Raw genomic sequence first — 26360 nt, 5'->3', positions numbered from 1 at the left:
TATAATTAACATGCCTCTTTAATTCATTCAGTCACCAAGTATCTACAAAGTACCTGTATGTGTTGGGTGCTAGAAATAGAGAGGATCCTGTCAATTTTGTCTACTATTTCTCAGCTCTACTCTCTCTTCTCCACCTGTCTCCACCATCCTAGGTCAGACCCTACTGCTCACTGGTATGACCTCAACATCCTCCTATCTGACCCTTGCCCCACTTTGGGTTCAGTCAGCACACTACTGACGGCTGGTCTCCAAAATGGTCCCTTAATAAACCACATCTCTGAGTATCCACACCTTATGCAGTGAACCTGCCACAGGGACTCTAAGTTGGCCCTGTGTCACCAAAAAAATAAAATATAAAATAAAATAAATAAAATAAAATAAAATAAAATAAAATAAAATAAAATAATAAAATAAAATAAAATAAAATAAAATAAAATAAAATAAAATAAAATAAAATAAAAAAATAAAAAATTTAAAAAATGCAGCAGAAGTGCTGCGTGACTTCCTAAGCTTGGTCGATAAGAAGCGTTTCAGTTTTCATTCGGGTCTCTTACAATGCTCATCTGGGGGAAGACAGATGTCACGCAAGAAGTCTGATTACTTGAGATCACCATGCTATGAGGAGCCCAAACTAGCCCCAAAGAGGGAGGGCAGGGAAGGGGAGAGGGTTAGAGGACAGAAGTGGAAAGAGATACCAACCAAACTGCAGTCCAGGAGCTGGACAAGTGAATGAAGGGAGCCAATGTGGATTTTCTGGACCCACAAGACACCATGTGCAGACCGACTGAAGTTCCAGTATGGCTAATCTGGACATTCACGGCAACCCAGCTGAAGCCCAGACGCTACAGAGCAGAGATAAGCTGTCCCAATGTGTTGGTCTCTCTAGACATTGCTGGTCTCTCTGGACATTCAAGCCAAGCCAGCTGAAGCCCAGACACTACAGAGCAGAGACAGGCTGTCCCAACGTGCCCTGAGTGAATTCTGCCCACAGAATGGTGAGTATAATAAAGCGGCTATTGTTTTGTGTCACTACATACACTTTGGGGTGGCTTGTTGTGCAGCAGTAGGAAATCCGGACAGTTTTCATGCCACTTCTATTATGTGGGTATTACCACAGCATTCTCCTACCACTTAAAACCCTTTAAAGAATCTTCTTCATCACGAGGATGAAGTCAAGGTTCTTTAAGACAGCTGAGAAGACATTTTATGCCATCTTCCCATCTATCTCCTACCGCTCTGTCAAACATATATATCCTAGACTCTAAACATATTGAACCAACTTAATGCAATGATCCTTTCACACCCTTTTTACATTCACATACTCTACCCCTACCTGGCATGCCCTTCCCACGCCCACTCATCCTGACTTCCCGGGCAAACTCATATACTTTTTTAGAACTTGAGCCAGGCTAACAGCATCCCCATCCCAGGAATGATGAAATGTTCCTACGATACCCTCTACAGCATTCCGTAATTATTTATTCATCCCAATGGTTGTCCCTTTAACCTATGGAGTAAAGATTTCTATTTTGTTAACATTTCCGTAGCTGTGACTCTGTGACAGCGTCTGGTCCACATTAGGCACTCAATACGTGTCTGTTAAATATGAATAGCAAAGCAATGTCTTCCTCCTCTCTATATTTCTCAAGCACTAGATGACATATCTAACAACCACTCTTCACATCTTTTTTTTCATATGGTAAATATAATAGTAAATGTGTCTTTTTATGCCCAGGCAGGATGGATAACTTTGAGGAATAAAGCTACAGGTCATACAACCTTAAATGCAAAGCACACAAAGAAAAAAACAGTTTCACTTTCTCCAAATTCAGTGTGTTCACAAGCTTGTGTGCCCCAATTCCTGAATATAACACCCACCCAAAGAATAAAAGTCACTAACAGAAGATTCTTTCTCCACCAATATGAAAGGTACAGGTGGGGTGTCTGAGTGGCCCAGTTGGTTAAGCAGCCAACTCCTCATTCTGGCTCAGGTCCCGATTGTGGTGTCCTGGGATGGAGGCCCGGCTCGCATCGGGCTCCCTGCTCAGCTGGGAGTCTGCTTTCCCCTCTTCCTCTGCCCCTCCCCCACTGCTGTACACTCTCTCAAATAAATAAAATCTTTAAAAAAAAAAAAAAAAGGAATGCTCAGTCTAGAACAAGCTATTACTTTGTTATCCCTGATAATTTCTTCCCACTCACATAATGGTGAAACTACTCTGGTTTGAGAAATATGGCATTTAGGTCATAATTTTTAGAGGCATCTAACTGTGGGAAGCAACCCAGCACCCAAAAGGACTTGGCTCAGTTTAAGGTGTGCTGGTTCTTGGTGTGGGGGTTGAGTGCAAGACTCTAACATCTAGCAATTCAGGGCATTTCCTGTGGCCTGAAGAAACTAATCTGCACAATCAACAAGTCAACTAGTTGAGTCTGTAATAACTTCCAGATCAAAGATCACTGGCTGTTGCTACACATAGAGGGTTACAAAGTTACAAAACAAAGTGAAATAAAGAAGGGAAAAGTAGGGATGCCTGGGTGGCCCAGTGGGTTGAGCCTCTGGCTTCGGTTCAGGGTGTGATCCCAGGGTCCTGGGATCGAGTTCTGCATCGGGCTCCCCACAGGGAGCCTGCTTCTCCCTCTGCCTGTGTCTCTGCCTCTCTGTGTCTCTCATGAATAAATAAATAAAATCTTAAAAAAAAAAAAAAAAGGAAAAGTACTCCGTCACTATATACCAGAAAGAAAAACGTACTTACCTTCTCTTCTGAGGAAATGGTAAGTTTGTCACTTGAGATTAAGCTGCACACTTGTTCGATGCCGAGATTGAGAAATTCCTCACTAAGTACAACATCTGCAAAATGCTGCTCTGTTGGGAGGTTAAAAATAAAATCCATTAACACCGACATTGTGTTATCCAGCTTCAAACTGCTTCAAAAGGAGGAGGTTTTTCTTAATCTAACCTAAGACTGAGGAAAAACAACTGTATTTCCTCCAGGCAAGAACCAACAAAACCCAAACCAGCTACTCAGGGGAAGTGGTCTCTACTTCAATAAGAAAGTACAGGCACAGGTAGGAGAGCCGGGTATCCTACAGCTGCCCGCCTCTGTATCACATGGTGGGGCTTCTGAGTTAACATTGTATTCCTTATGTGGTAATAAGATTTTCAGTATTGAAATACGTAAAACCTATTGATGACATAAATCAAGTACATGGTGTACATTTTACACCCCTGAATGTAAAATACTTCCAAACCTAATGGAATACAGAGGGAAACCTGCTTTATTTGAAAACTTTATTTTTTTTAATTTTTTTTAAATTTATTTATGATAGTCACAGAGAGAGAGAGAGAGAGAGAGAGAGAGAGAGGCAGAGACACAGGCAGAGGGAGAAGCAGGCTCCATGCAGGGAGCCCAACGTGGGATTCGATCCCGGGTCTCCAGGATCGCGCCCTGGGCCAAAGGCGGGCGCTAAACCGCTGCGCCACCCAGGGTTCCCTATTTGAAAACTTTAAACAAAGAAATGCTAAATGCTGCTCAGTCTGAACATATGACCATTATTTTAAAAGAACAAAGTTGATTTATAATATAGATAGCTCTCAATTCTCTGGCAGTTTACCCGGGGACCAAATCATACCATTTTACACCCTCAACTCCTTTCCAGAAACTGGTAAAACCAGTAATTCTTAAAATACTACAGAAAGCCTTTTTTTGATCTCACACATATACCCACAACTCCAAACGGGGGTTGGGAGGGGAACTATTCAAATAATCAATGACTTTACAACTTTAAAAATGAATCATTTACAAAGTAACCTTTCCTGCAAATCCAGCAGCCACTTATAAAGTGTGAGTTCACAGGGAAATGTGTTCAGGCTTTGGAGTCAGACGCACAAGAGTCAAATCCCAGCTCCTGTAAAACCTTGGGCAAATTATGTCATTTGTCTGAGCTTAGGTTTCCTCATCTATAAAACGGGAATAGTAACACCTTACCTAATAAGACCACTGTGAGGATTAAAAAACTACAAGTCTATAAAGCACCTAGAACTGTGTATGGTAAAGAGTAAGGACTCAATAATCTAGCTCTTACTGTACAGTCATCCCTAAGTCCTAAAGCAAAAATTTGCCGGGAAACCTAGATATTTTCCAGGTCTTCCCAATTAACCATATTCTAACAGTCATCTATTAAAAGACGAGGTAAAGATTCACTTCAAATGTGTTTCCAGGTACCATAGAAAGGATCAGCTGGCTTCCCCTTCAGAAACACTTCAAAATCTGCATTTACACAAATCCCCTAACGATTCACTTTAACAAAAGGTTCATCACAAAATGGCTTTAAAAGTGATAAGCAGCCCTAGGATCATTATAAAGTGATGTGACTTTATAATGGACTTACGAAAATCCAACTGACACAATTTTCGTCTGTTGGAAATGTTTTTTCCTATTATTTTTTTACGGAGGGGTAGCTGACGATGTTAATGTTCGCTTCATCTAGCGTATGACCGTGGTTCAGCAAGCGTGCACGTTCCGCAGGACACACCAAGGTACGAGGAGTTAGCATCTGCCGTACGTTCCCACGCTGTTACTGCCTACGTTCCTTACCTGTACTTCTCATCCCTGCGGCTTATTTATTTCACAGCTACAAGCCTGTTCCTCTTAATCCTCTTCACCTATCTCACCCCCCTCCCACCACCAGTTTGTTCTCCCTATTAAGAGACTGCTTCCAGCTGAGTGTGTGTGTGTGTGTTTTACAGATTCCGTATATAAGCGAAACCGTGTGGTATTTGTCTTCCCTGAGAAAGGCCCAAACGTGTTGTTGTGAATGGCAAGATTTCACTCTTTTCCGTGGCTCACACTCGCTGCATCCACACACTACTGCTCCTCACCCAGTCATCTGTTGATAGGTGCTTGGGCCGCCTCTGCATCTTGACTACTGTAAACAATGCTACAATAAACACAGGGTGCATATGTCTTTCCGAATTACTAGTTTTGGTCTCTTTTAGAATCCCCGCAGTGGAATTAATGGATTATATACTATTTCTATCTTTAACTCTTTTTTTTTTAAAAAAGATTTCATTTATTCATGAGAGACACAGAGAGAGGCAGAGACACAGGCAGAGGGAGAAGCAGGCTCCCGCGGGGAGCCCGATGTGGGACTCGATCCCGGGTCTCCAGGATCACGCCCTGAGCCACCCAGGGATCCCCCTATCTTTAACTTTTTGAGAACCCTCCCCAGTGTTATCTATAGTGGCTGCACCAGCTTACACGCCCACCAAGAGTGCACCCAAGATCCCTTTTCTCCCTGTCCTGCTAACACTTGTCCTTTATTTCTTGTCTTTTTGATAATAGCCTTTGTGACTGGTGTGAGATGATAACTCATTATGGCTTTGACTTCCCTGATGATTAGTGACGTTGAGCATCTTTTCATGTACCTGTTGGCTACCCGGGGCCCCTATACCGTCTTTGGAAAAAATGCCTAATCAGGCCCTTTGTCCATTTTTTAATCAGATTGTTTTTTTTGGTGTTGAGCTGTAGGAGTTCTTTTTATATTTTGGATGTTAATCCCTTATAGGATACATTATGCATCAGTATCTTCTCCCATTTAGTACGTTGTCTTTTTGTTTTTTGTTTTAGGGCTTCTCTCATGGTTTAAAAGTTTTTATAGTTTGATGTAGTTCCAGTTGTTCACTTTTGCTTTTTTGTTGTCCCTTGCCCAAGGGGACATATCCAGGAAAATGCTGTGAAAGCTGCTGTCAAAGAAAATATTGGTTATGTTTTCTTTCAGGAGTTTAATGGTTTCAGGCCTTACATTTAGGTCTTTAATCCATTTTGAGTTTACTTTTGTGCATGTATAATGAAATGGTCCAGTTTCAGTCTTTTGCATGTACTTGTCCAGTTTTCCAGCATCATTTATCGAAGGAACTCTCTCTTCCCCCTGTATATTCTCACCTCCTTTGTGAGTTTAACCGACCATACCATTTATGGGCTCTCAATTCTGTTCAGTGGTCTATGTGTCAACTTTTATCCCAGGACCACCCTCTTTTTTTTATTATACTTCTGTAATACAGTTTGAAATCAGAAAGTGTAATGCCTCATTTTTGTTCTCTTAGGATCGCTTTGCCTCTTTGCGGTCTTTCATGATTCCATAAATTTTTTTTTTCTATTTGTTGAACAAAATACCACTGAGATTTTGATAGATATTACACCGAATCTATAGATGGCTTTGAGCAGCATGGACAGTTTAACAATAGTGATTCTTATGATTCATGAGCACAGGATATCGTTTATTTGTATCTTTTTCAATTTCTTTCATCTAAGTCTTGTAGGTTTCAGTGTCTAGATTGTTTGCCTCCTTGGTTCGGATTATTCCTTAAGTACGTTATTATTTTTGATGCTATTATAAATGGGATTGTTTTGTTTTTCAGATATTTCATTGCTAGTGTATAGAACTCGTTTGCATGTTAATTTCACATCCTAGAACTTGACTGAATTTGCTGATTAGTTCTACTAGTCTTTTTTTTTTTTTTTTGATGGGATCTTAGGATTTTCCATATTTGAAATCATATCATCTGCAAAGACAATTTTACTTCTTCCTTTCTGATTGAATGCCTTTTACTTCTTTCTCTTGCCTGACTGCTCAGCCAGGACTTCCAGGACTATGTTGAACGGGAGTGGTGAGAGTGGGCATCCTTGTCTTGTTCCTGATCTTAAAACTTTTCAGCTTTTCACTGCTGAGTATGAAGTCAACTATGGGTTTGTCATAGATGACCTTTACTAAACTAAGGTTTAATATATTAATGTATGTTCCTTCCATACATGATTTGTTGAGAGTTTCTCATGGAAGGATGCTGTATTTTGCCAAATGCTTTTTCAGCATCTGAGATGATCACACAGTATTTATCTTTCATTGTATTTATGTGTTGTACCACATTTACTGATTTGCGGATGTTGAACTATCCTTGAATCCTTTGGGTAAATCCCACCTGATCATGGTGTAGAATTCTTCTATGTGCTGCTGAACCCAGTTCGCTAATATTTGGATACGAATTCTTGCATCCATATTCATCAGCAATACTGGACTGTAATCTTCTTTTCTTATAATGTCCTTATCTGGCTTTGGTATCAGTTTTAACTCTGGCCTCACAAAATAAGTTTGGGAGTATTCTTTCCTTTTCTATGTTTTGGAAGAGTGGGAGGATTAGTGTTAATTCTTTAAATGTTTGATAGTATTCATCAGTGAAGCCTCTTGTCCTGGATATTTCTTTTGGGGACCTTTTGGATTACTAATTCAATCTCCTCACTTGCTGTTGTTCCGTTCAGATTTTCTGTTACTGCATGATTCAGTGTTGGCAGGCTGCATCTTTCTAGAAATTTATCCATTTCTTCTGGTTATATTAACACATAAGTGCACTTACAAGAGACTACTCTTATGATCTTTGTATTTCTGTGGTATAAGCTGTAATGTCTCATTTTTCATTTCTGATTTTATTTACTTGAGTCTCCAGTTTTTAATCTAGCTAAAGGCTTCTCAATTTTACCTTTGCAAAAACAACAACAAACAAAAACAAAAAAACTCCAAAAAAATAAGCTCTTAATTTTATTGACCTTTTCTATTGTCTTTCTGGTCTCTATTTCACTTATTGCTACTCTGACCTTTGTCATTCCCTTCCTTCTGCTAACACTGGGTTTAGTTTGTTCTTTTTCTAGTGCCTTGAGGTGTAAAATTAGGTTGCTTATTTTGGATCTTTTTTCTTAACAGGCCTTTATCACTGTAAACTTTCCTCTTAGAATTGCCTCTGCATCATCCCATAGATTTTGGTGTGGTATATTTCTCTTCAAGATATTTATTTCCCTTTTGATTTCTTCTTTGACCCACTGGCAGTTCAGAAGTGTATTGTTTAATTTCCTCACACTTGTGAATTTTTTAGTTTCTCCTGTTACTGATTTCTAGCTTCATACCACTGTGCTCAGAAAAGATACCCAAAATGAAGACTTCTTTTGTGATTTATGATCTATCCTGGAGAGCATTCTGTGTGTGCTTGTGGAGAATATGTATTCTGCTCTTGTTGGATGGAATGGAATGCTCTATATCAGGTCTATCTGGTCTAAAGTATGGTTCAAGTCCAATGTTTCCTCGTTGATACTCTGTCTAAATGATCTATCCATTGTTGAAAGTGGATACTGAAGTCTCCCACTATTAAATAATTAAATTAAATAACTGTTGTCTAATTCTCTTTCAATGTCTGTTAGTATTTCTTAATATATTCAGATGCTCCAGTGTTGGGTAATATGTATTTGTAATTGTTACATCTTCTTGATGAATTGAACCTTTCATCATTATGTAATAATGAATCTTTTATCATTATGTAATAACGTTCCCTGTCTCTACTTCTCATTTTTGGCTCAACATCGTTTGTATGCTATCAATATAGCTATACTTGCTCTCTTCTGATTTCTACTTGCATGGAATATCTTTTTCTGTACCTTCACTCTGAGTCCTTAAAGCTAAAGTGAATCTCTGGTAGGCACCATATAGTTTGGTCTTTTTTTTTTTTTAATCCAGCCAGCCACATATGCCTTTTGACTAGAGAATTCAATTCATTTACATTTAGAGTCACTATTGGTAAAACCTGTCTAATTCCATGTATTAATTGTTTTCTGGCTGTTTTGCATGTCCTTTGTTCTTTTCTCCCTCTCTTGCTTCTTTCTTTGTGAATTGGTAATTTTCCATAGTTGTAGGCTTTATTCTCTTCTCTTTACCTTTTGTACTTATACTGTAGGTTTTTGTTTTGTGGTTACCATGAGACTCATATAAAACTTCTCATAGATATAACAGTCTATTTTACATTGATAAGTATTAAAGTTTAATCTCATACAAAAACTCTACCTTCTACTCCAACAGTTTATGGTTTTGAGGTCATAATTCGCCTTTTTATGATCTTTTTATGATCTTTGAGTCTCCAAAAGCCTCTCTTTTTATATTGTGTATTCACTAACAAATTATTGTAGCTATAGTTATTTTTACTATTGTCCTTTAATCTTATGCTAGTGTTAACACAACACCATATTACAGTATGAGTATTCTATGTATGTACATATGTAAATATGTATTTATTTACTCAGAAAGAAAGAGTGTGCAAGAGTATGCATTTGAGTGGGGGGTAGAAGGAGAGGGAAGGGGTGAGGAGGAAACAAACTCCCTACTGAGTGTGGAGCCCAACGCAGGGCTTGATCTCATGACCCTGAGATCATGACCTGAGCCCAAACCAAGAGTCAGATGCTTAACCAATTGAGCCACTCAGGTGCCTCTAGGGTATTCTTAATATGACTATATACTTGTCTTTACCAATCTGTTGAATATTTTCATATGAAAACTATATTTCATTACTAAAAATTAGCATCATTTCATTTCAGCCAGAAGAACTCCTCTTAGCATTTCTAAGGCAGGTCTAGTGATGATGAATTCCCTTAGCTTTTTTTGTCTGAGAAAGTATCTCTCCTTTATTTCTGAAGGACAGCTTTGTTAAATTAAGTATTCTTGGTTGGCGGGTCTCTCTCTCTCTCTCTCTCTCTCTCTCGGCACCTTGAATCCCACGAGATATATCTTAGCCTGTAAGATTTCTGCTGAGAAATCTCCCGGATAGCCTTATGGGAGCTCCCTTCTAAGTTACAAGCTTTTCTCCCCTCTCTTGTTGCTTCTAAGATTATCTCTTTGTCTTAGATTTTTTACTGTTTTATTATAATGTGTCTTAGAGAAAATTTCTTTTAAGTTGATTTTGTTTAGTGGCCTATACAAGCTTCATGACCGTAGATATCCAAATCTTCACCCAGACTGGGTAGTTCTCAGCTCTTATCTTTTTAAATAAGCTTTCTGTCCCCTTCTTCCTTTCTTCTTCTAGAACTCCAGTAATTCACCAGTTGGTCCTCTTTTGATGGTACCTCCTAGATCACAAAGCTTTCCTTCACTCTTTTTCATTCTTTTTTCTCCTGTTCTCTTCAGACAGTTCTAAACTTCCTGTCTTCAACCTGCCTGATTCTTTCTTCTGCTTGATCAAGTCTGTTGTTAATCCTCTCCACTGCATTTTTCATTTCTTTCATTGGATTTTTCAGCTCCAAAATTTGTTTGGTTCTTTCCTATGATTTCTCTGTGTTAAACTTCTCATTTTATTCATGTATTGTCTTCCTGAAATCACCAAATTATTGGTGTTTTCTTGTAGCTCATTGAGTTTTCTTAAAATAGCTATTTTGAATTCTGTATCAGGAAACTTAAGCGCATCTTGATGTTTTGGGGTTTGGTTATGGGAAAATTACTGTGATCTTTTAGTGGTGCCAAGTTACCTTGATTTTTCTTGTTTCTTGGAGTTGTGTGCTGCTGTCTCTGCATTTGAAGCAGCAGTCATCTCCTTCAGTCTTTACTGTCTTCAGGGAAGTAATACCTTCTTTCAGCCCTGCTCGAGATTCTGAGGATTTCTTAAATTTTCTATGGATACATCTGCTCTAAGCTTCTTATTCCCTTCTGTAGAAGAAATCTTAAGCTTGTATGCCAGTCTTTATCCTGCAACACACCAAGGTGAGTGCTGACAGCCTCTCTTTTGTTTTCTCAAAGGTGGTGCTACAGCTGAAGTTTGTGGCCTCTCCCTGGCCCACGGATTTGGACCTGCTGCACGTGCTTATTTGTCATCTTCCAAAACTCACTCTTGCCACTTCCTACAAAAGCAGAAACAGAAAACTGGCCACACTGTGAGGGTGGGGGGCACAGCACACAGGGGATGGAGGTGCCCATAGGCCTACTGAGAGGATCCAAGAGAGAGGCTTTCCCAGCAGCTACTGGGCAGGCTTCTTGATGGAAATCTACCACACAGTTAGTAGGAACTATGTCCCATGTATGTCCTCAGAAAGTGCTATGTACCACTTTCCCAGACTTTCTGCCTCCTAGTCTGGATCTCCAGATTTAGTACTCTGAATAGGGCCAGAAAGAAATGGTCACTTTCAGCAGCATTTACACAGCTGGGGAATCTGGGTGCTCACTCACACACACAAACTTGTTGGAGATGGTGGGGCAAAAATGAGGAATGTCTTATGCTGCCATGATTAAAAACAAATATTTCCCCAATTAGAAAGAAAAGTGTTGCTATAGACAATCAATTCATTTTATTGTTTTGAGTTCAGTGGACAAATGCTGTCCTAAGTAAGAAAAAAAAAAAATGGTTTACCCTCCCTGGCTTAGGCCACTGCCCTACGCTGCTGGCCTTCATACCAAACCTCTTTAGGGCAGATCTTAATACAGAAGCCTCTGCATTTTGATGCACATCACATATTTATCTGTTGCAACACAGCCTCTGGCCCACCCTTCCCCTGTTTTGTTCTTTGGAAGTCCTTTTCTTGGGATTAAAACGTCTTAAGCCCTGCATAGTGTTGCAGTCTCTCCCAGTTTGGATTCTAGAATACTTTTTTCTAAACTTTATTTTTTAAGCTTTTATGTTTTTTAAGTAATCTTTACACCCAAAGTGGGGCTCAGACTTACAACCCCGAGATCAAGAGTACAGGCTGTACCAACTGAACCAGGGAGGCACCCCTATAATCTTTTTAACCAGTCTGTCTCCATTAGCTCTCTAAAATTGGGCATTATCTATGGTCCTGCCTGCCCTGAGCCCTCTTTTCATTTTCTGCTTGTTCTCCCTGAAGCATTCTATCCCATTTGTGTGTCCCCAGTTATATTTAACTAGCACCCCGTATGGATGCTCCCAGATTCAACCTCTCTCCCAAATCTCAATATATGAATCTTCAGCTCTTAGTCTCCACATGACCTGGTTAACCACCATGGCTCTTTCAAACAGACAGAGCCACCCGCAACCACACACCCAGCAACACATACAAGCAGTCCTTTAAAACCTTCACATGATTCACCACTTTAGGCCACTTACCTTGGCTCTACTATCTGAATTTTTCTTCATTGTGAATTTTCCCACTCCTTGCCTGCATGCTTGGCAAAGATTATCTGGCTGAGTCCGATTATCTCCTCAAAATAAATCAAGGTCTTCCAATGGCCTGCTGTCTTTGCCTACTGCTAATAAACTTGCCCAGTTGGAGAACTTCTAAAATTGATAGTGTACTCCACTGCTCATTCTCCTTCAAGCAATCAAGACTGAGACCCACCTACACCTCAAAGAGTGTTAGTACCTTTCTCTGGACACCTGCTTGCCCTCCTGTCCTTTGGTGTCTTAATGGCTCTAGTATCCACATTCCAAGGCTAAGTGAAACCTCAGTCAATTCCTTATTCCCTTTCCTCTCCTTGTTTATTGCGGTAAAACACATAACATAAAATTTACCATCTTTACCTTTTTTAAGTATACAGTTCAGAAGTTTTAAGCAAACTCACATTGCTGTGAAAGCAACCTCCAGAACTACTTCATCTTGCAAATGCGAAACTCCATACTCATTATAGAACTCCCCTTTTCCCCCTCCTACATTCCTTCCTCTCCTTAAACCCTAAAATAAATTCTTTCACAAATCCTGTGGATTTTTTTTCTGTAATGCCAGAGGAAATCATAAGATTTAGTGGTATAAGGGATCTGAAAGGTCCCCTGACACAGCTTTTATGTCAGAGTAACTTCTAAAATTTTCATATTCAATGGGTATCTGGTACATTTTGTGCACATCAACAGGCAGCAAGGCAGTCACACCATTCCTGAACACTTACTATAAGTGGAAGTTCTGCTTTATGTTGTACTAAAACCTTCCTCCCTCTTATTTTGTAACACTGATGCCACCTCTGCCCAGATTAACCTCTCTCCATGCATGAAGTTCCTTCAAACTTTTACAGAGCTTTGTATTCTCCTAAATTTTCTTCCTATGGTTTATAAATTCCTAAGTCTTCTGACCATTCCTTGTATAATTTCGTTTCATGTCTTCACCATCATCCTATCTCCAAATTCAGGGCTTCCATGTGTCAGTCTCTCTCAAAACACGTAACCTGAAAATGAACTCGATTTCACAGATCTAGTCTGACCCAGGAAGAACAGAATGAGATAATCACATCTTTCTAGACACAGTTACGATATTGTTCTTGAGTACACTATCAGCTAAGACTCTAACATCTTTGGACTGGTTTGACTAATACAAGCCTGATACCTGTCACAAAGCCAAGATAAGAAATTCTTCCTTTTCACTGAGTGATTTCCTATTCAGTTTACTGCACCTCAGGAAGGTACAGAACAAATTAACAGCTACTGCACACTGGCAGTAAAAACACACACCAGGGGATCCCCGAGTGGCTCAGCGGTTTAGTGCCTGCCTTCAGCCCAGGGCGTGATCCTGGGGTCCCAGGATCGAGTCCCACATCAGGCTCCCCGCATGGAGCCTGCTTCTCCCTCTGCCTGTGTCTCTGCTTCTCTCTCTGTGTGTCTCTCATGAATTGAATTAAAAAAAAAAAAAAAAAAAACTTTAAACAAAAACAACACACACACACACCAAATGCACTTACAACATATTTACTCAAAATGTAATGCTAAAGAGCAGATCATGTCAGAGTTCAGTCTGTTTCCTCTACTCATACTCGGGGTTACTTCTCATATCCCCAGTCTGGCTTCAATCACCTCCTCTCTACCTTCATTACCTTGGCTCTCTGTTAATAACCTCAACTATGGTTTCCAATCCTTTCATTCGCACGTTGACAGATTATTCTGTTTACGGCACAGAGTTTTCACTGTGACTTCAGTAACTTGCCCTTACTAGGTTACCACTGCTGCTGAGCAAAGCTAACCGGGTTATGCTGGCATTCAATAATCAGTTCCTTTTCTCTGAACAAATCCCATAACTGAAGTAGGGCATAATTCCCAGTAGTAGAGACTATATCATGAATGTGCAATACATATTAAATATATATATGTATATTTTTTTTAATTTTTTTTTTATTTATTCATGATAGGCACACAGTGAGAGAGAGAGAGAGGCAGAGACACAGGCAGAGGGAGAAGCAGGCTCCATGCACCGGGAGCCTGACGTGGGATTCGATCCCGGATCTCCAGGATCGCGCCCTGGGCCAAAGGCAGGCGCCAAACCGCTGCGCCACCCAGGGATCCCCACATATATGTATATTTTAAAAAGATCTATTTATTCATGAGAGACACACAAAGAGAGGCAGAGACACAGGCAGAGGGAGGGGCAGGCTTCTCATGGGGAGACCCATGTGGGACTCGATCTTGAATCCCAGGATCACGCCCTGAGCCAAAGGCAGGTGCTCAAACGCTGAGCCACCCAGGCGTCCCTAAACACTTTCATTGTGACAATATACGTTAATATATTACACATATATTGAACCTATATGATGTACACATATATTCTTCCCTATATATAAGGATTCTCTTCACTCTCTAGGACAGATGAGCTTTCCTGTTTGCTTCCCTTCTGCAACTAAAATAAGATTATCAAGAAATGAAAGGACTGTCTCTCCTTTTTTTCCTAAGGATTGGTCACACCAGGTCTACTGGGCTCATTAGCTCTGGTCCCTCATCCTAAATTAAGTCCAATGGAATCAATAATAAAAGTCTAAAGTTTTGCCTTTTCAGTTTTGCACCTAGTGATAAGCTACAAAGTACCCTTTTTGTTTGATTCTCAACACCCAATACCTTTTTGATCAAAATTAAGTGCCACGAAGATTCCTATAATTCCTCTATATTCCATGTAGTACGGAATTCCATCTGAGAAATGAGGGTAAGTACCTGGATAACAACAGCACTTTAGACCCACAAACAGCTCATCCCTGAGAGACAGAGTGTTTTTGGGAAAATAAAAATCTCCCTGGTTTTCAGTAACCTAATTAATAAAATAAGTTTTAGACTAGATAACCGCTATGGTCCCTACAAGTGCAAATACTCTGTGATTCTTTCATTTTGAATACTACTAATCTCTAGGGGAAAAAAATTACATATATATCTCCAGCAGCTCCATTAACAGACAGTTTTGGTGAAACCTAGAAACAGCTAAGTCATCTGAATGAGAAAAACTATCAACCCAAAGCAGAGTGGAGAGATTGCATGTCGCTGACTAGGACACAAATGAGAACTATAATGAATGTAAAAATGTAAAAATGATTAATTCCTGCAAGAAGCATCAATTAAGTCCGCATGGATTCATCAAGAACTGCTGTACATCAAATGCTTTCACAGTTCTCCAAAGGAAGAATCTTCTGGATCAGTAGATTAACATTTCAACAGATCCTCAGATAATCAGCACCTATTCGTTAGCATGCATATCACACAGTGAAGGCCAGTAATACTACTATTAAAACCACTTTCTCAACACAAGGTTATTTCAAAAGGGCAGCTTTCAAAATCATGGCTTAATTTGACAGATGTTCACCCGAGGCAGTGATTCCTGGCCCAATAAGTTACAGAATGATGGGCAAATGATTGAAGCAGACTGATTGCAAAAATAAATAAATAAATAAAATGTTATGGGAACTACTTTTACAGAGAATAAGGCATAATCTAGACACAGTGAATCTGAGTGTAAGTGGAATATTATTGGCTTATAAACTCCTTGTAAGTGGGGGTTAAATCGCGCTGAGACTCTTACCACCCACAGCGGCCGGGGTAAAGGCAGGCACATAAACAGGGAGGCTCTGAAAGGACAGACCATTGAGACTAGCTGAACGGCCAAGAGATTGCTGGGTAACTGGCATCAGAGAGCAGATTTATGAAGTAACACAAGAGCATGAGGAGGCAGGAAGATGTCAGCACAAAGCTGTTTCAAACACCAACCAGGTGTTCTAAATACCAACAAGGTTCAACACGCCCTGGAACTGCGTTCCAAGGTGGCAGGTGGGTGTATGGAGGAACGATGGTGGTCACAAGCAAGTTTCAGCAGGAAGTCTCAAGGAAGCCAAGAGTATAGATTCTGAGATTGCTGACGGCAGAAGAAAGGAAGAAGAGAGGGAAGAGGCAATCTAGGTGTTGAAGACACAAGAAGACGTGGAGGCCTGGAGAGAAAACAGGCTGCAGGCCGCCAGCCAGTCGGCGTAGAGCCAAGGATGGTGACAGGGACGGAATGACCATCTGAACCATACCCCTTTACCCGCCTTCCCAGTGGGTTGGGGGAGTAGGCCCCTGAGGGAGTTTGCCCCCGACACACAGGTGTCAGGGGAAAGCAACATTTCACTTAAGACCTAGGGAGAGGGGACTCACGTGAAACGTGAAAACAGCTGGGCATATAAAAATGGTCATTGTGCCAGGATTGTGGAAAGGCTATAAGGAGGGCCACGCAGGCCAAGATGCAAACAGACAACAGGGTTAAGAGCAAGAGGAGGGCGAAAAAGAAACTCAAAGTATGTCAGTGACTGGAGAAGACTTCTTTGCAGGTTTTCTTGTCCTGAGGAACGTGGAGTGTTCGCCGATCCCAGAATTTCAGCTGGAACACTGGCTTGAAAATCGTACTGCAAATCTCCCCAGAGATCACTAAGAACTGATGCAAGTAGCTTCGCAAAATTTTAGTGTGGGGAGAGGTGAGATGAAGGAATGATGAAAAATCTAAATCTATTGTTTCCTTACATCTGTTTGAAATACTTACAGTTCTACAACCGGCAACTTTCGTCACCACAGAAGGCTAAATAAAATTCTTATTTCAAGTTAAAATTAAAATCTAACTTCCAGAACAGTCTGGGACTATTAAAATGCATTGAAACTAGTAGGTTCAGTTTTTATCTCCTCTATATTTTTATCCTGGAGAAAATGCCAAAAACAAAGGTATTTGTGATTTGGGAAACTGTTAAAATACGGGCACCACTCAAAACACATGGGAAGTAAAAGCACCCACGAGCCAGCATTAGCCAAACAAGTCTATACAACTTGGAATTAGGTGTGAAATTTTTCTTTTGTAGGCATGAAGCAAAAATAATCTCATATAGCTTTTTAGCTAAGAAAATACTCATTCAAGAGCATTACAAAGGCTGATCAGTCCAGAACCCCATGCCTCAACACGCAGATCATTTAACCTGGCTGGTCTGTCACCCTCAACTGCCTCCCATTTGGAGAACATATCGCTACATGCCCCGGTGAAGCGGCGTGGGCCGGCGTGGGCCAGCGTGGCAGGCTGTGACCGCCAGCATCAGCTGCTGAAGCCACGGAGTGTAGCAGGGCAAGCAGCAAGGATTTACACCCTCCCTGCTCAGACTTTCTACCCTGCCCACTAGTTTCTCACATTTTTACTTTCTTTAGAAATGTGATATTAGGGCAGCCCGGGTGGTTCAGCGATTTAGCGCCGCCTTCAGCCCAGGGCGTGATCCTGGAGTCCTGGGATCAAGTCCTGCGTCGGGCTCCCCTCATGGAGCCTGCTTCTCCCTCTGCCTGGGTCTCTGTCTCTCTCTCTCTCTCTCTCTCTGTGTCTCTAATGAATGAATAAATAAAATCTTTTTTTTTTAAATATGATATTATGAAAAATAAGCATGAGTTCATAGAAGAGATTTCCATGGAACACCTTAATTCTTTCATCACACCTGTACAATTTAATTTATTCTAATTAACACCAGAGAACTCATTTCCACTCTGCAGGAGAAACCAATGGAGCAGATCTTATGTCCAGAATCTCTGTGAGTTTCCAAAGGACAGGAGTGCTCCAGCCTCTGAAGTACAGGGATGCTTGGGATCCGAAAGTACCCTGAGGTGAAGCGAGCCCTCTTTCCTTCCCCATCCTTTGTCTCTGTCGGCTCCCTTCTCTCCTTCCTTCTTTCCATGTCTGTCTGTCTGTCTGTCTGTCTGTATGAACCCCTTCTATTGCTCTGTATTCCTTCCTTTCTCTCTTTCTTTCTTACCTGTCACAGGCCCTATTCAGCCCACCATCTAGGACGGAAAAATAAAAAAAGGTGTTAACTTTCTCAAATGCCACTGTCCCGCTTCACTCTCTCAGATACTTACAGGCACTCTGTGATTTGAATTTGAAAGTAATTTAGGAGTTTGAGTAGATCTTCTGGATGCACAAAGTGCTTGAATTGTAAAAAGAAAGGAAGGGAGGAAGGGCTAAAAAACAATTATTTGTTCACACCAGGAAAACAAACAGTTCTCTTTCTGAGCGGACTCCTTACCTCCCCACCTCCTATTTGCTTAAAATATAAACAACCAGATATTTTCACTAGAAAGAACTGTTTTTTAGTATTATTCTGAATTATTTACGTTAGAAAGTTTGTTATTAATGTATCAAAGTATATGGAAATAGATTCTCTATGTGAAGTTGGTCACTGGGATTTTATTTCTCTAAAATTATAAGGATGGGGCACCTGGGTGGCTCAGTCGATTGAGGGTCTGCCCTTAGCTCACTCAGGTCATGATCTCTGGAGTCCTGGGATCCAGCCCCAAGTAGGGCTTCCTGCTCAGCGAGGAGTCTGCTTCTTTCTCTCTTCTGCTCCTCCCCAGAGCTCATGCTCTCTCTCTCTCAAATAAATAAAATCTTTTAAAAAAATAAATTATAAGAATGAAATAGATGAAATAATGACAGAATTGTGTCAAATAACACAAGAGGATGCAAAAATTCATCAAGATGTAGACTTGCCGCTCAGATTTCATTAAAAAGTTTACATGTAAAAAATAATAACAGAGGAAGGGGACAGTTAATAACAGAGGGGTATACAGTTGAAACAAGACTTTCCATGAATTGACAACTCTTTTTTTTTTTTTGAATTGACAACTCTTAATGTTTGATGATGAGTACTGTGCTATTTTCACGTGTTGCAATTTTTCATAATAAAAGATGTCGTTAAATGTTACTTATAAACTCGAGCAAATGTAAGATTCAAAAGCGTGGTATAAAAGCAGTATATCCTTTAAGACTAGGCTTTGATGGGGGCGCTTAGTCAGGTAAGCGTCTGACTCTTGGTCTCGACTCCGGTCATGATCTCAGAGTCATGAGATTCAGCCCCGAGTGTTGGGCTCCACACTCAGCAGCATCTGCTTGAAATTCTCTCTCCTTCTCCCTCTGCCCCTCTCCCCTCTCTCTTTCTCTAAAATAAATCTTTAGAAATAAATACACACAATAAAATATAGTGCATTAAACAGTAAGAATTAAGAGTATCCGGCTGGCTCAGTCAGTTGAGCATCCAACTCTTTCTTGGTTTGCAACTCAGGTCATGATCTCATGGGTCATGGTATCGAGCCCCGAATAGTGTTCTGTGCTTAGTGGGGAGCCTGCTTTTCTCCTTCTCCCACTGCCCCTCCCCAATCCTGCACACTCTCTCTCTCTCAAATAAATATTTTTTTTAAAATTAAGAATTAATTTTTCTTTATAATTTTGTTGAAAAGGACATAAACTGTCCACAAAAAATTCTTTGCATAACTATGAAGGACTCTACAAACTAAGACACAGAGGGGTTTAAATTCTGGTGGATAACTCTTCACATTCTGTAGTGTGCTACAATACATTTAAGATTTTAAATAACAGAAAGAAATAATTAAATGTGATAAAAATCTCCTAAACACACGGCACATAAGTTGGTTCTGAGAGAAGCAGAACCAAGAGTTCCAGTACATCATGTGAATTATGTGTGGACATCTTTTGCATGAATCCTGTTTACTCATTCTGTCCCCAGTCCCTTTCCCTATCTCTTTAAAGTCAGTAATGTGTATCAAGTCATGTGAGACAACTAGCTGCCCAGGAAAGATATGTTAAACAGTGATTGTTTCATGAACAAAAAAATTATCAAAAAAAATATACAAGCCTCCTTCATTTTCCCAATAGAAATCACTTATAATGGGCACGTTATGTCTAGAGTGAATGGATCTTGCAGATTTAGAGAGAAAATTTTCTATTTAGTTGAAGAACAGCTGAAGAACACTGGAACACATCGGTGAATCCAAATTTGTCTTGGGTTTTTCTTAAAATGCCTCATCCTACTCAAAAGGATTACATGAATATCATTACATATTATAGGCATTCCCCAACTTACAGAAGAGTTGTGTGCTGAAAGTTCATCTGTAAACAAGCTTTCTGAAATTCAGATCACATTTTCCCACTGAAAGAATTTTATAAAAGGTAGTCAGGCCAACAAGGCCACCCCAAAGAAATCTATAAAGTTCAAATTTCCTGGACCCACTATGTCTCACCACAGCACTGTGAGTTTTCTTTTTCTCTAACACCTTACCATTATTTCTTTGGCAAATACCATAGAGATTCTAGCATCATTCCTCTTCAATGCTTTGTGCATGCACATGTATACATACATGTGCACACATGCGTACACCCTTATCCAGGTCTACGTGCCACAGTGTCCCCTACTCGTCCGAGCAAGCACCGTGAAGCGGACCTGAGACAAGGGGCTCTTGCACTTGAAGGCTGGAGGAAGTTGAGGTTCTAATGCATATTAAGGGGCAGTGGTCATGGTAGGTTCTATAATAACTGTTCTTACTGGGGCTCACAAATACAGGAAGAGATGGTGGGTTATAACTTCCACCAGGTTTATCTTCCCAAAGATGGTTAAAAAATTAGAAATTTCCTAATAATCATTTTTAATATGTATTTTTTAAATGCTTATAAACTCAGACCAAATAAATTAAGGGTTACTTTTTTGTACTTCAGCTACATTCAAAAGTTTAACAAGCAACTCTCCGCCTGGACTGGAGAGATAGATGGGAGATCAGAGGGTCCTATACAGCAACCAGAGTGATGGCTTCCTTGGTAACAGCAATGGGCTGCCCTCTGCCACGGGAGGCCCTGGGAACTAGTGTCAAAGAAGAAAGACGCCTATATTCTGGATCTACTTTTCCACTCTGCCCAAAGGCAACTAGACTTCATCGCCTTGAAAATTTTTAAGCCACAAAACTGTGGCTTCAAGAAAAGGGTGTACACAGCTACAGGGATAAAACGACTTAATTTCATATGCAAACATTTCCTCATATGTCTGTTAATTTGATGATTTGAAAGATAAAGACATGGGGATGCAGTACTCGCATAAAACTAGCTATTCTATTCTTTAGGCCCAATACCAATTTCTAGGGTTCTTTTTAAGTTCAGAATTTTATAAACATGCTTCAGTTAGGTAGTGACACATTATAAGTTTTTAAATGTATTTTTATAAAGTCCAGATCCAGAAACATGATAGAACTTTCCAGAAATCACTACAGAATTACATCAGAACTCAGGAGTTCTAGACTCCTCCGTCTCAAAGTCAGCCAAAGTCTATTCCACTTGCCTGCATAGGTGTTGGCTTTGTTCAGGAGGTCTGTGCATGCATGCATATCAGCAAAAGCCCGAATTCCTAAGCAGTTGACAGGGTGAAGCTGAGATTCCAAAAATTCACAGCAAGTCTTCTTCACATCCTGTAACTGTAACAGACCAGCTGCGGGGAGAAGTACCTGCAACATGCAATTAAGTCCAGTTAGGCAGGTGGATGGGGGAACACTCACTATTTAGCACTCCTCTACAGATCACAATACATGCAGCCATAACTTGTGATCTGCATCCAGACCCAAATAGTCCACAGATCCAAACGCTCCATAGAAAGGAACGCAACATTTGCAAAAAGGGTGATGCCCCACATTCCCCAAGATTTCTACAGAGTATCTGTCAAAGATCCTGTCTTGGTCTTTGAACCTAAGAAATACCCAGGTCATATTAGGTTAATGGTTCTTTTTTATAAGCACAAACAAAATGTACCTTTGAATTTAAAAACATAAATTATTAGCATGCTAGGGGGTGCTATGGTTCAGTGGAAATGGTCTTTTTTTACCCTCAATTCAAGAAGTCATGAGCTTCAGTGATTTGTGGGGAAGGCCTGAGCCCAAAGTAATACATACCACAGCAAAGCCTCATTTTGCTCTCCCACTGTCTGAATAACACAATAAACTGCTTTCCTTAGAGGAGAGTACAATTTTAAATTCAACAGTCTCAGTATAAGCACTTTCTCTAAAATGTAATAAATGTGCTAAAAAGGAAAACACAAAATGCAATTACCTAATACTAACTTTTTAATTTGTATTCAAATAACTCCAAGAGATTTTGTATTAATTATAAGTTTTTCTGTAGGATTTAACCAGTATCTTCACTATCAACACTACATCCAATACTACAACTGCTTTTCAAAAGAGGTCAATAATGGAAACATTTTTTTCTTGTAAGTGAATTAGTGTGAAGCTATGTTAAGTACCGCATTTGAAAGTCAAATTAAATAGGAAAACTTCATTTAAAAGAAAAAGTTCTTGAACATCTGCTGCTCTTTTATAAAAGCCAAAAGAAAAAAATAAACCTCAGCTATTAGAACAATGGTCAATTTTAGAAAAGATCACATTAGCATAAAAAAATAAATAAAACCTAAGTTCCTTCAGGAATTGACTCTCATATATGCCAAGCTGTAGCCCAAAGAAAAAGAGAGAAAAAAAACAGTAGTTTGGGATACCTTTTATAAGTTTTCTATCTCTATGTAATAAATCTTAAATGCAGAAAAGAAAGAGTGTGTTCACGTCTTTCTGTAACACAATCTAGTCTATTTTTTTAAAGGAACCAAAGAAGTTTTACCTTCCAGATCTAGAGGCTGCATGTGGGTTAACCCACATGTACACAATCAAATGGTCAGGAATTAAGGACTGAAGAGAATAATTTCATGTATTTTAGTGCAACTTCACCAACTAATATTAGTTTTCTCTAAAAATATAGCAGTATCTAGCGACCTTTTCCTTCTGAATTTAAGAAAAATAAAGTGCAAATAACGCTGTTTAGAGCCAAACCTTTTGAATAATATGTATAGAGCGTTTCATTATGTTATGAGAATGATCTCCATGGAAACCTTTAGTTGTTGATAATTTGCAAATTGGAGGTTTTTCTACGCTGGTATAATTGTGCTCTGAAGCAACATAAAGTACATTCCAAGATGCTTAACAGTGCTGCCATTTAATTCAGCAAACACATATAGTTAAGAAAGTGGTCTTCAGTGTAAGATTTAATCTCTGTGAAATTTGCATAAATAGTAACGATCACCCATCTTATCAGCATTTTCCCAGAGACAATACAGTGTGGGAAAGCAGTATTGAACCCGGTGGTAATCCAGAAAGACAGGAGCCCTGGGGGGAAAAAAAATCAGTGAGCAGAAACGGGCTCACTCATTCACTGTTGGTAGGAGTGTATACTGGCTCAATGTTCTTGAAACCCAATTTGCCCATTTCAATCAGAATTACAAATGCATGTATCCTCCAACCCAGCAATTTAATGTACACATACACTAACAAATGCACAAAAATCTCACGTGCACAAGACATTCACTGAACACCACTGTGGGTTAACAGCGGAAGTTAGGAAAAAGCCTACACGTCCACTGCAAGGAGACTGATGAAACGCTTGTACCCTCCATTCAATAGAATACTCTGCAGTCATTCAAAACAATGAGGAAACTATGAATGAGACAGTTTCTAAGATATATTCCTAAGCGAAAAAAAAACAGTGATTGATTCAGACTATGCTAACATACACATATACATCCTCACTTATACACACATCTATCTAAAAGAGCAGCTACAGCAGGCGTTTAAAACTTTTATTTTGCTTCCTCACCTTCGACTTCATCACTACCAAGCCCAGATCTACCTTATAAGGAGACTGAAATTCATGAACCGTAGAGTAAGTATGCCAGCGACAGAAAAGTCATTTCAATTGTAGGCCATGTAGCTAGAAATTCACATGTAATTTTTAATTGATGGCAATGATGATGGTCCCATGCTTGGCAAATAATATGTACGAAATACACCTTAAGTGTTAGTCAAATGTATAAAACAAGTTTATTCATAATATCCTTCTGTCTGTAAATCCTTTAAAAATGCCTCAGTTTTATGATGTAATTTTACTAGGACTAAATTTCAATAGCTCATAATTATTAATTACACACAGCTTCAAAAACCATGAATAATTGGCCCAGGCTTACTAACATGACCCACGGTGACCATCAGTTACTCATGATGAAAACAGGAAAGCAGCCAGGGGCACATCAACTTTCTAGATTACTTTATTTATTAGATAGCCAGCAAAAAGAAGACAAAATAAAAAGTGCTCCTAATTTCAGATGAACCATATCCCACAACCTGAACCACTCAAACCATTGGCAACCTAAGAGCCTTGGGATCAAATCAAATCAAACCCTCTAATTCATCTGATAAAGAAACCAAATCCTAGAAGAGGCCAAAAGACGGGACCACGTGGTACAGCTGGTCAGTAGAAAGCTAAGAATATGATCAACTTTGCCAGCTTTCGGTCTACAATTCTTTCCTCTACCTTGAGCCCTCTCTGTAGGTGCAGACTGGAAGTGTTTGTCCAATTTCTAAGTATCCAATACTTCTCTTTTCAGCAAGAGTAATAAAGATGACAATCACTTCAACAATACATTCCTGCAATTGCTTCTACTTACTGAGTAATTACTACATCAGGCACTGTGCTAAGCAATTGGCAGGCGATAATATCTCATTATCCCCATTATATGCAAATGAATACAGAGCTTGGAGAAGCTGGGTAACTTGCCCAAGGTCACACACCTGGTGTGGGACAGTTCAAGTTGGCAGGAGAGCAGTCTTAACTACAGTGAGTATAATGCTTTTGGATGGCACCCACGTGAACATTCTTATGTCAATAGGAGTAGGTTTTTCAAGTTACTATTTATTCCAATAATATATGACTCTTAAGTTCACTTATTTAAAGCAAGAATTGAGTCAACATAGGGAAAAACACTAAAAATTTAATAGCGTCAGCAGTAGAGAATACGGTAAAATCATATGAAGGTGACACACAAATTACTAAACTTTGAAAACCTCTGATTTGGGAGCTCACATTTAGTACTCTAATCCTTCAACATGCAATATCGTTCTGGTTCTTATGGCTTTTGTGTGTCACTGGAAAGGGAGCATGCGCTTTAAATCCAGGGCCATCACAACCCCATGGCATATTTTCTACAGAGTGGATAAACTCTACTATTAGTAACAAATGCGGAAAACACCTACCAATGTAAAGAAGTGGTTTCTTAATTTGCTATTTAGGTCACAAAAATATCTTGGGCATTGTAATGAAGAGGTCTGAAGAATAAATTTATGCCTTTAAAACTAATTTTTCTGAGCTCCCTAGAGCAAAGGTACAGTTGAATCGTGCTGCTTCTTACATGAAGTGGAATCATATTGACACAATAAACCTCCAGCCACATAGTGTTATGACCTAACGGAAAATTTCCATTTGCTCCATTTTCCACATCAACGCTGAGATTGATGAAAATAACCCTAAGGCACTCTATGATCTAAAGGATATTCCAAAACATCAAAGAGAAAGCAATTATGTTTGTTATATAATACAAACGTTAATCATATAGTCTAAGAATCGAAAAGTGATTAATTCCCACAGAGTATATATGCCAAGGGAGGGCAACACTCCAGAAACTGAAATACTTCTCTCGATTATGTCGAGGCCTAAGAAAGACATAAAGCTGGCAGTGTGTCTTGGGGTCCAGGCCTCACCTCTCCTTCCAGCAGCCTCGTCCTCGTTCCCCGTGAGTTCTCTTCTACCAGCCCTGAGCTCTCCACTCACAAGCTGGTGTCCTCACCACGATCTCTCAGGCCCTCTCAGCTCACCACTAACAGCTTCACACGGGCCTGCCTGTCTCTCTGCAGAAGAATGCATGCCCTGGGACCGGGGTGGGGGGGTGGGGTGGGGGTGTCATATCAGTCTTATCCCTATTGTAGCCTCAGGTACTAGAAGAATATCTAGATGCATAGTAAATGAATCAACCTGAATGTACTCTCATGGGTATTTGTATTTTAAAAGAGATACAATTTTGGCTGTCCTTTGACCCAGAAATACAAAATCTTATTTCTAGAACGTGTCTATATGGGACACTTATATCCTAATGCAAATCTTCTCAGCCCCATTTCTTGCTCAAGCCACCAGGGCAGCAACCAGGTCCAAGTAGACTATGATCACCTCCGTGAAAAGGTAACTCAACAGTGCGTCACCCCCACCTCCTACCATACCTCTCTCTGGCTTCCTAGCCGGGGAATGCACTGGGGACTCACACCTGCACCATCTAGAAGCACAGAGTTTGAAAGGACGCTTGTGGGGCCAGCTCTGACTGATGGAGAACGGTCCAAAGAAAGATGAGAGCTAAATGCTTCCCCTCTCTTCTCCCAAGCAGATAGTTCTGAGATACATTTCGTTAAGTCTCCTCAGATGGTTCTGGTGAAAAGCCAGGAAAAGTTAAATGCTTTTCTGGCTCCTTGGAATCCTAGCCAAGATAGCAATGATAAAGGCAGCTGTTTTTTCAGTGATTATCACCTACCACTCACCAGACACTACTTCGGTTTGGCCTGTCCTCTGAGTACCATGAGTGTCAAAGGCCTATGATCATCAAACTAGCGTTTTGTAGAATTT

General features: G+C 39.9%; 1 protein-coding gene and 1 long non-coding RNA gene across 4 annotated transcripts in view; one reads left to right on the top strand and one right to left on the bottom strand.

Annotated features, from left to right (window-relative positions):
* The window catches only part of LOC140603191 (uncharacterized), a 45495-nt gene extending 24657 nt beyond the window's left edge, over window positions 1–20838 (top strand). Inside the window, exons 4-5 of one of the 3 annotated variants that reach the window (XR_012006247.1) lie at window positions 4486–4534; window positions 10597–12663. This is a non-coding gene — a long non-coding RNA (uncharacterized lncRNA). Of the gene's footprint in view, window positions 1–886; window positions 2139–4485; window positions 4535–10596; window positions 12664–20549 lie in introns of those variants that run through there. The other 2 variants (XR_012006252.1, XR_012006249.1) reach the window with 2 other exon arrangements.
* Window positions 1–26360, bottom strand: part of KLHL2 (kelch like family member 2) — a 97498-nt gene that overhangs the window by 21108 nt on the left and 50030 nt on the right. The window contains exons 5-6 of the mRNA XM_072773835.1: window positions 21163–21325; window positions 2751–2860 (exon numbers count right to left, since the gene is read on the bottom strand). Coding sequence (XP_072629936.1) covers window positions 2751–2860; window positions 21163–21325 — 273 coding nt within the window. The remainder of the gene's footprint in view (window positions 1–2750; window positions 2861–21162; window positions 21326–26360) is intronic.

This window comes from Canis lupus, chromosome 13 (genome assembly GCF_048164855.1).
Source record: "Canis lupus baileyi chromosome 13, mCanLup2.hap1, whole genome shotgun sequence".
NCBI classification, from domain to species: domain Eukaryota; kingdom Metazoa; phylum Chordata; class Mammalia; order Carnivora; family Canidae; genus Canis; species Canis lupus.
The sequence above is the reverse complement of the archived record's forward strand: the minus strand, read 5'-3'. Positions and strand labels throughout refer to the sequence as shown.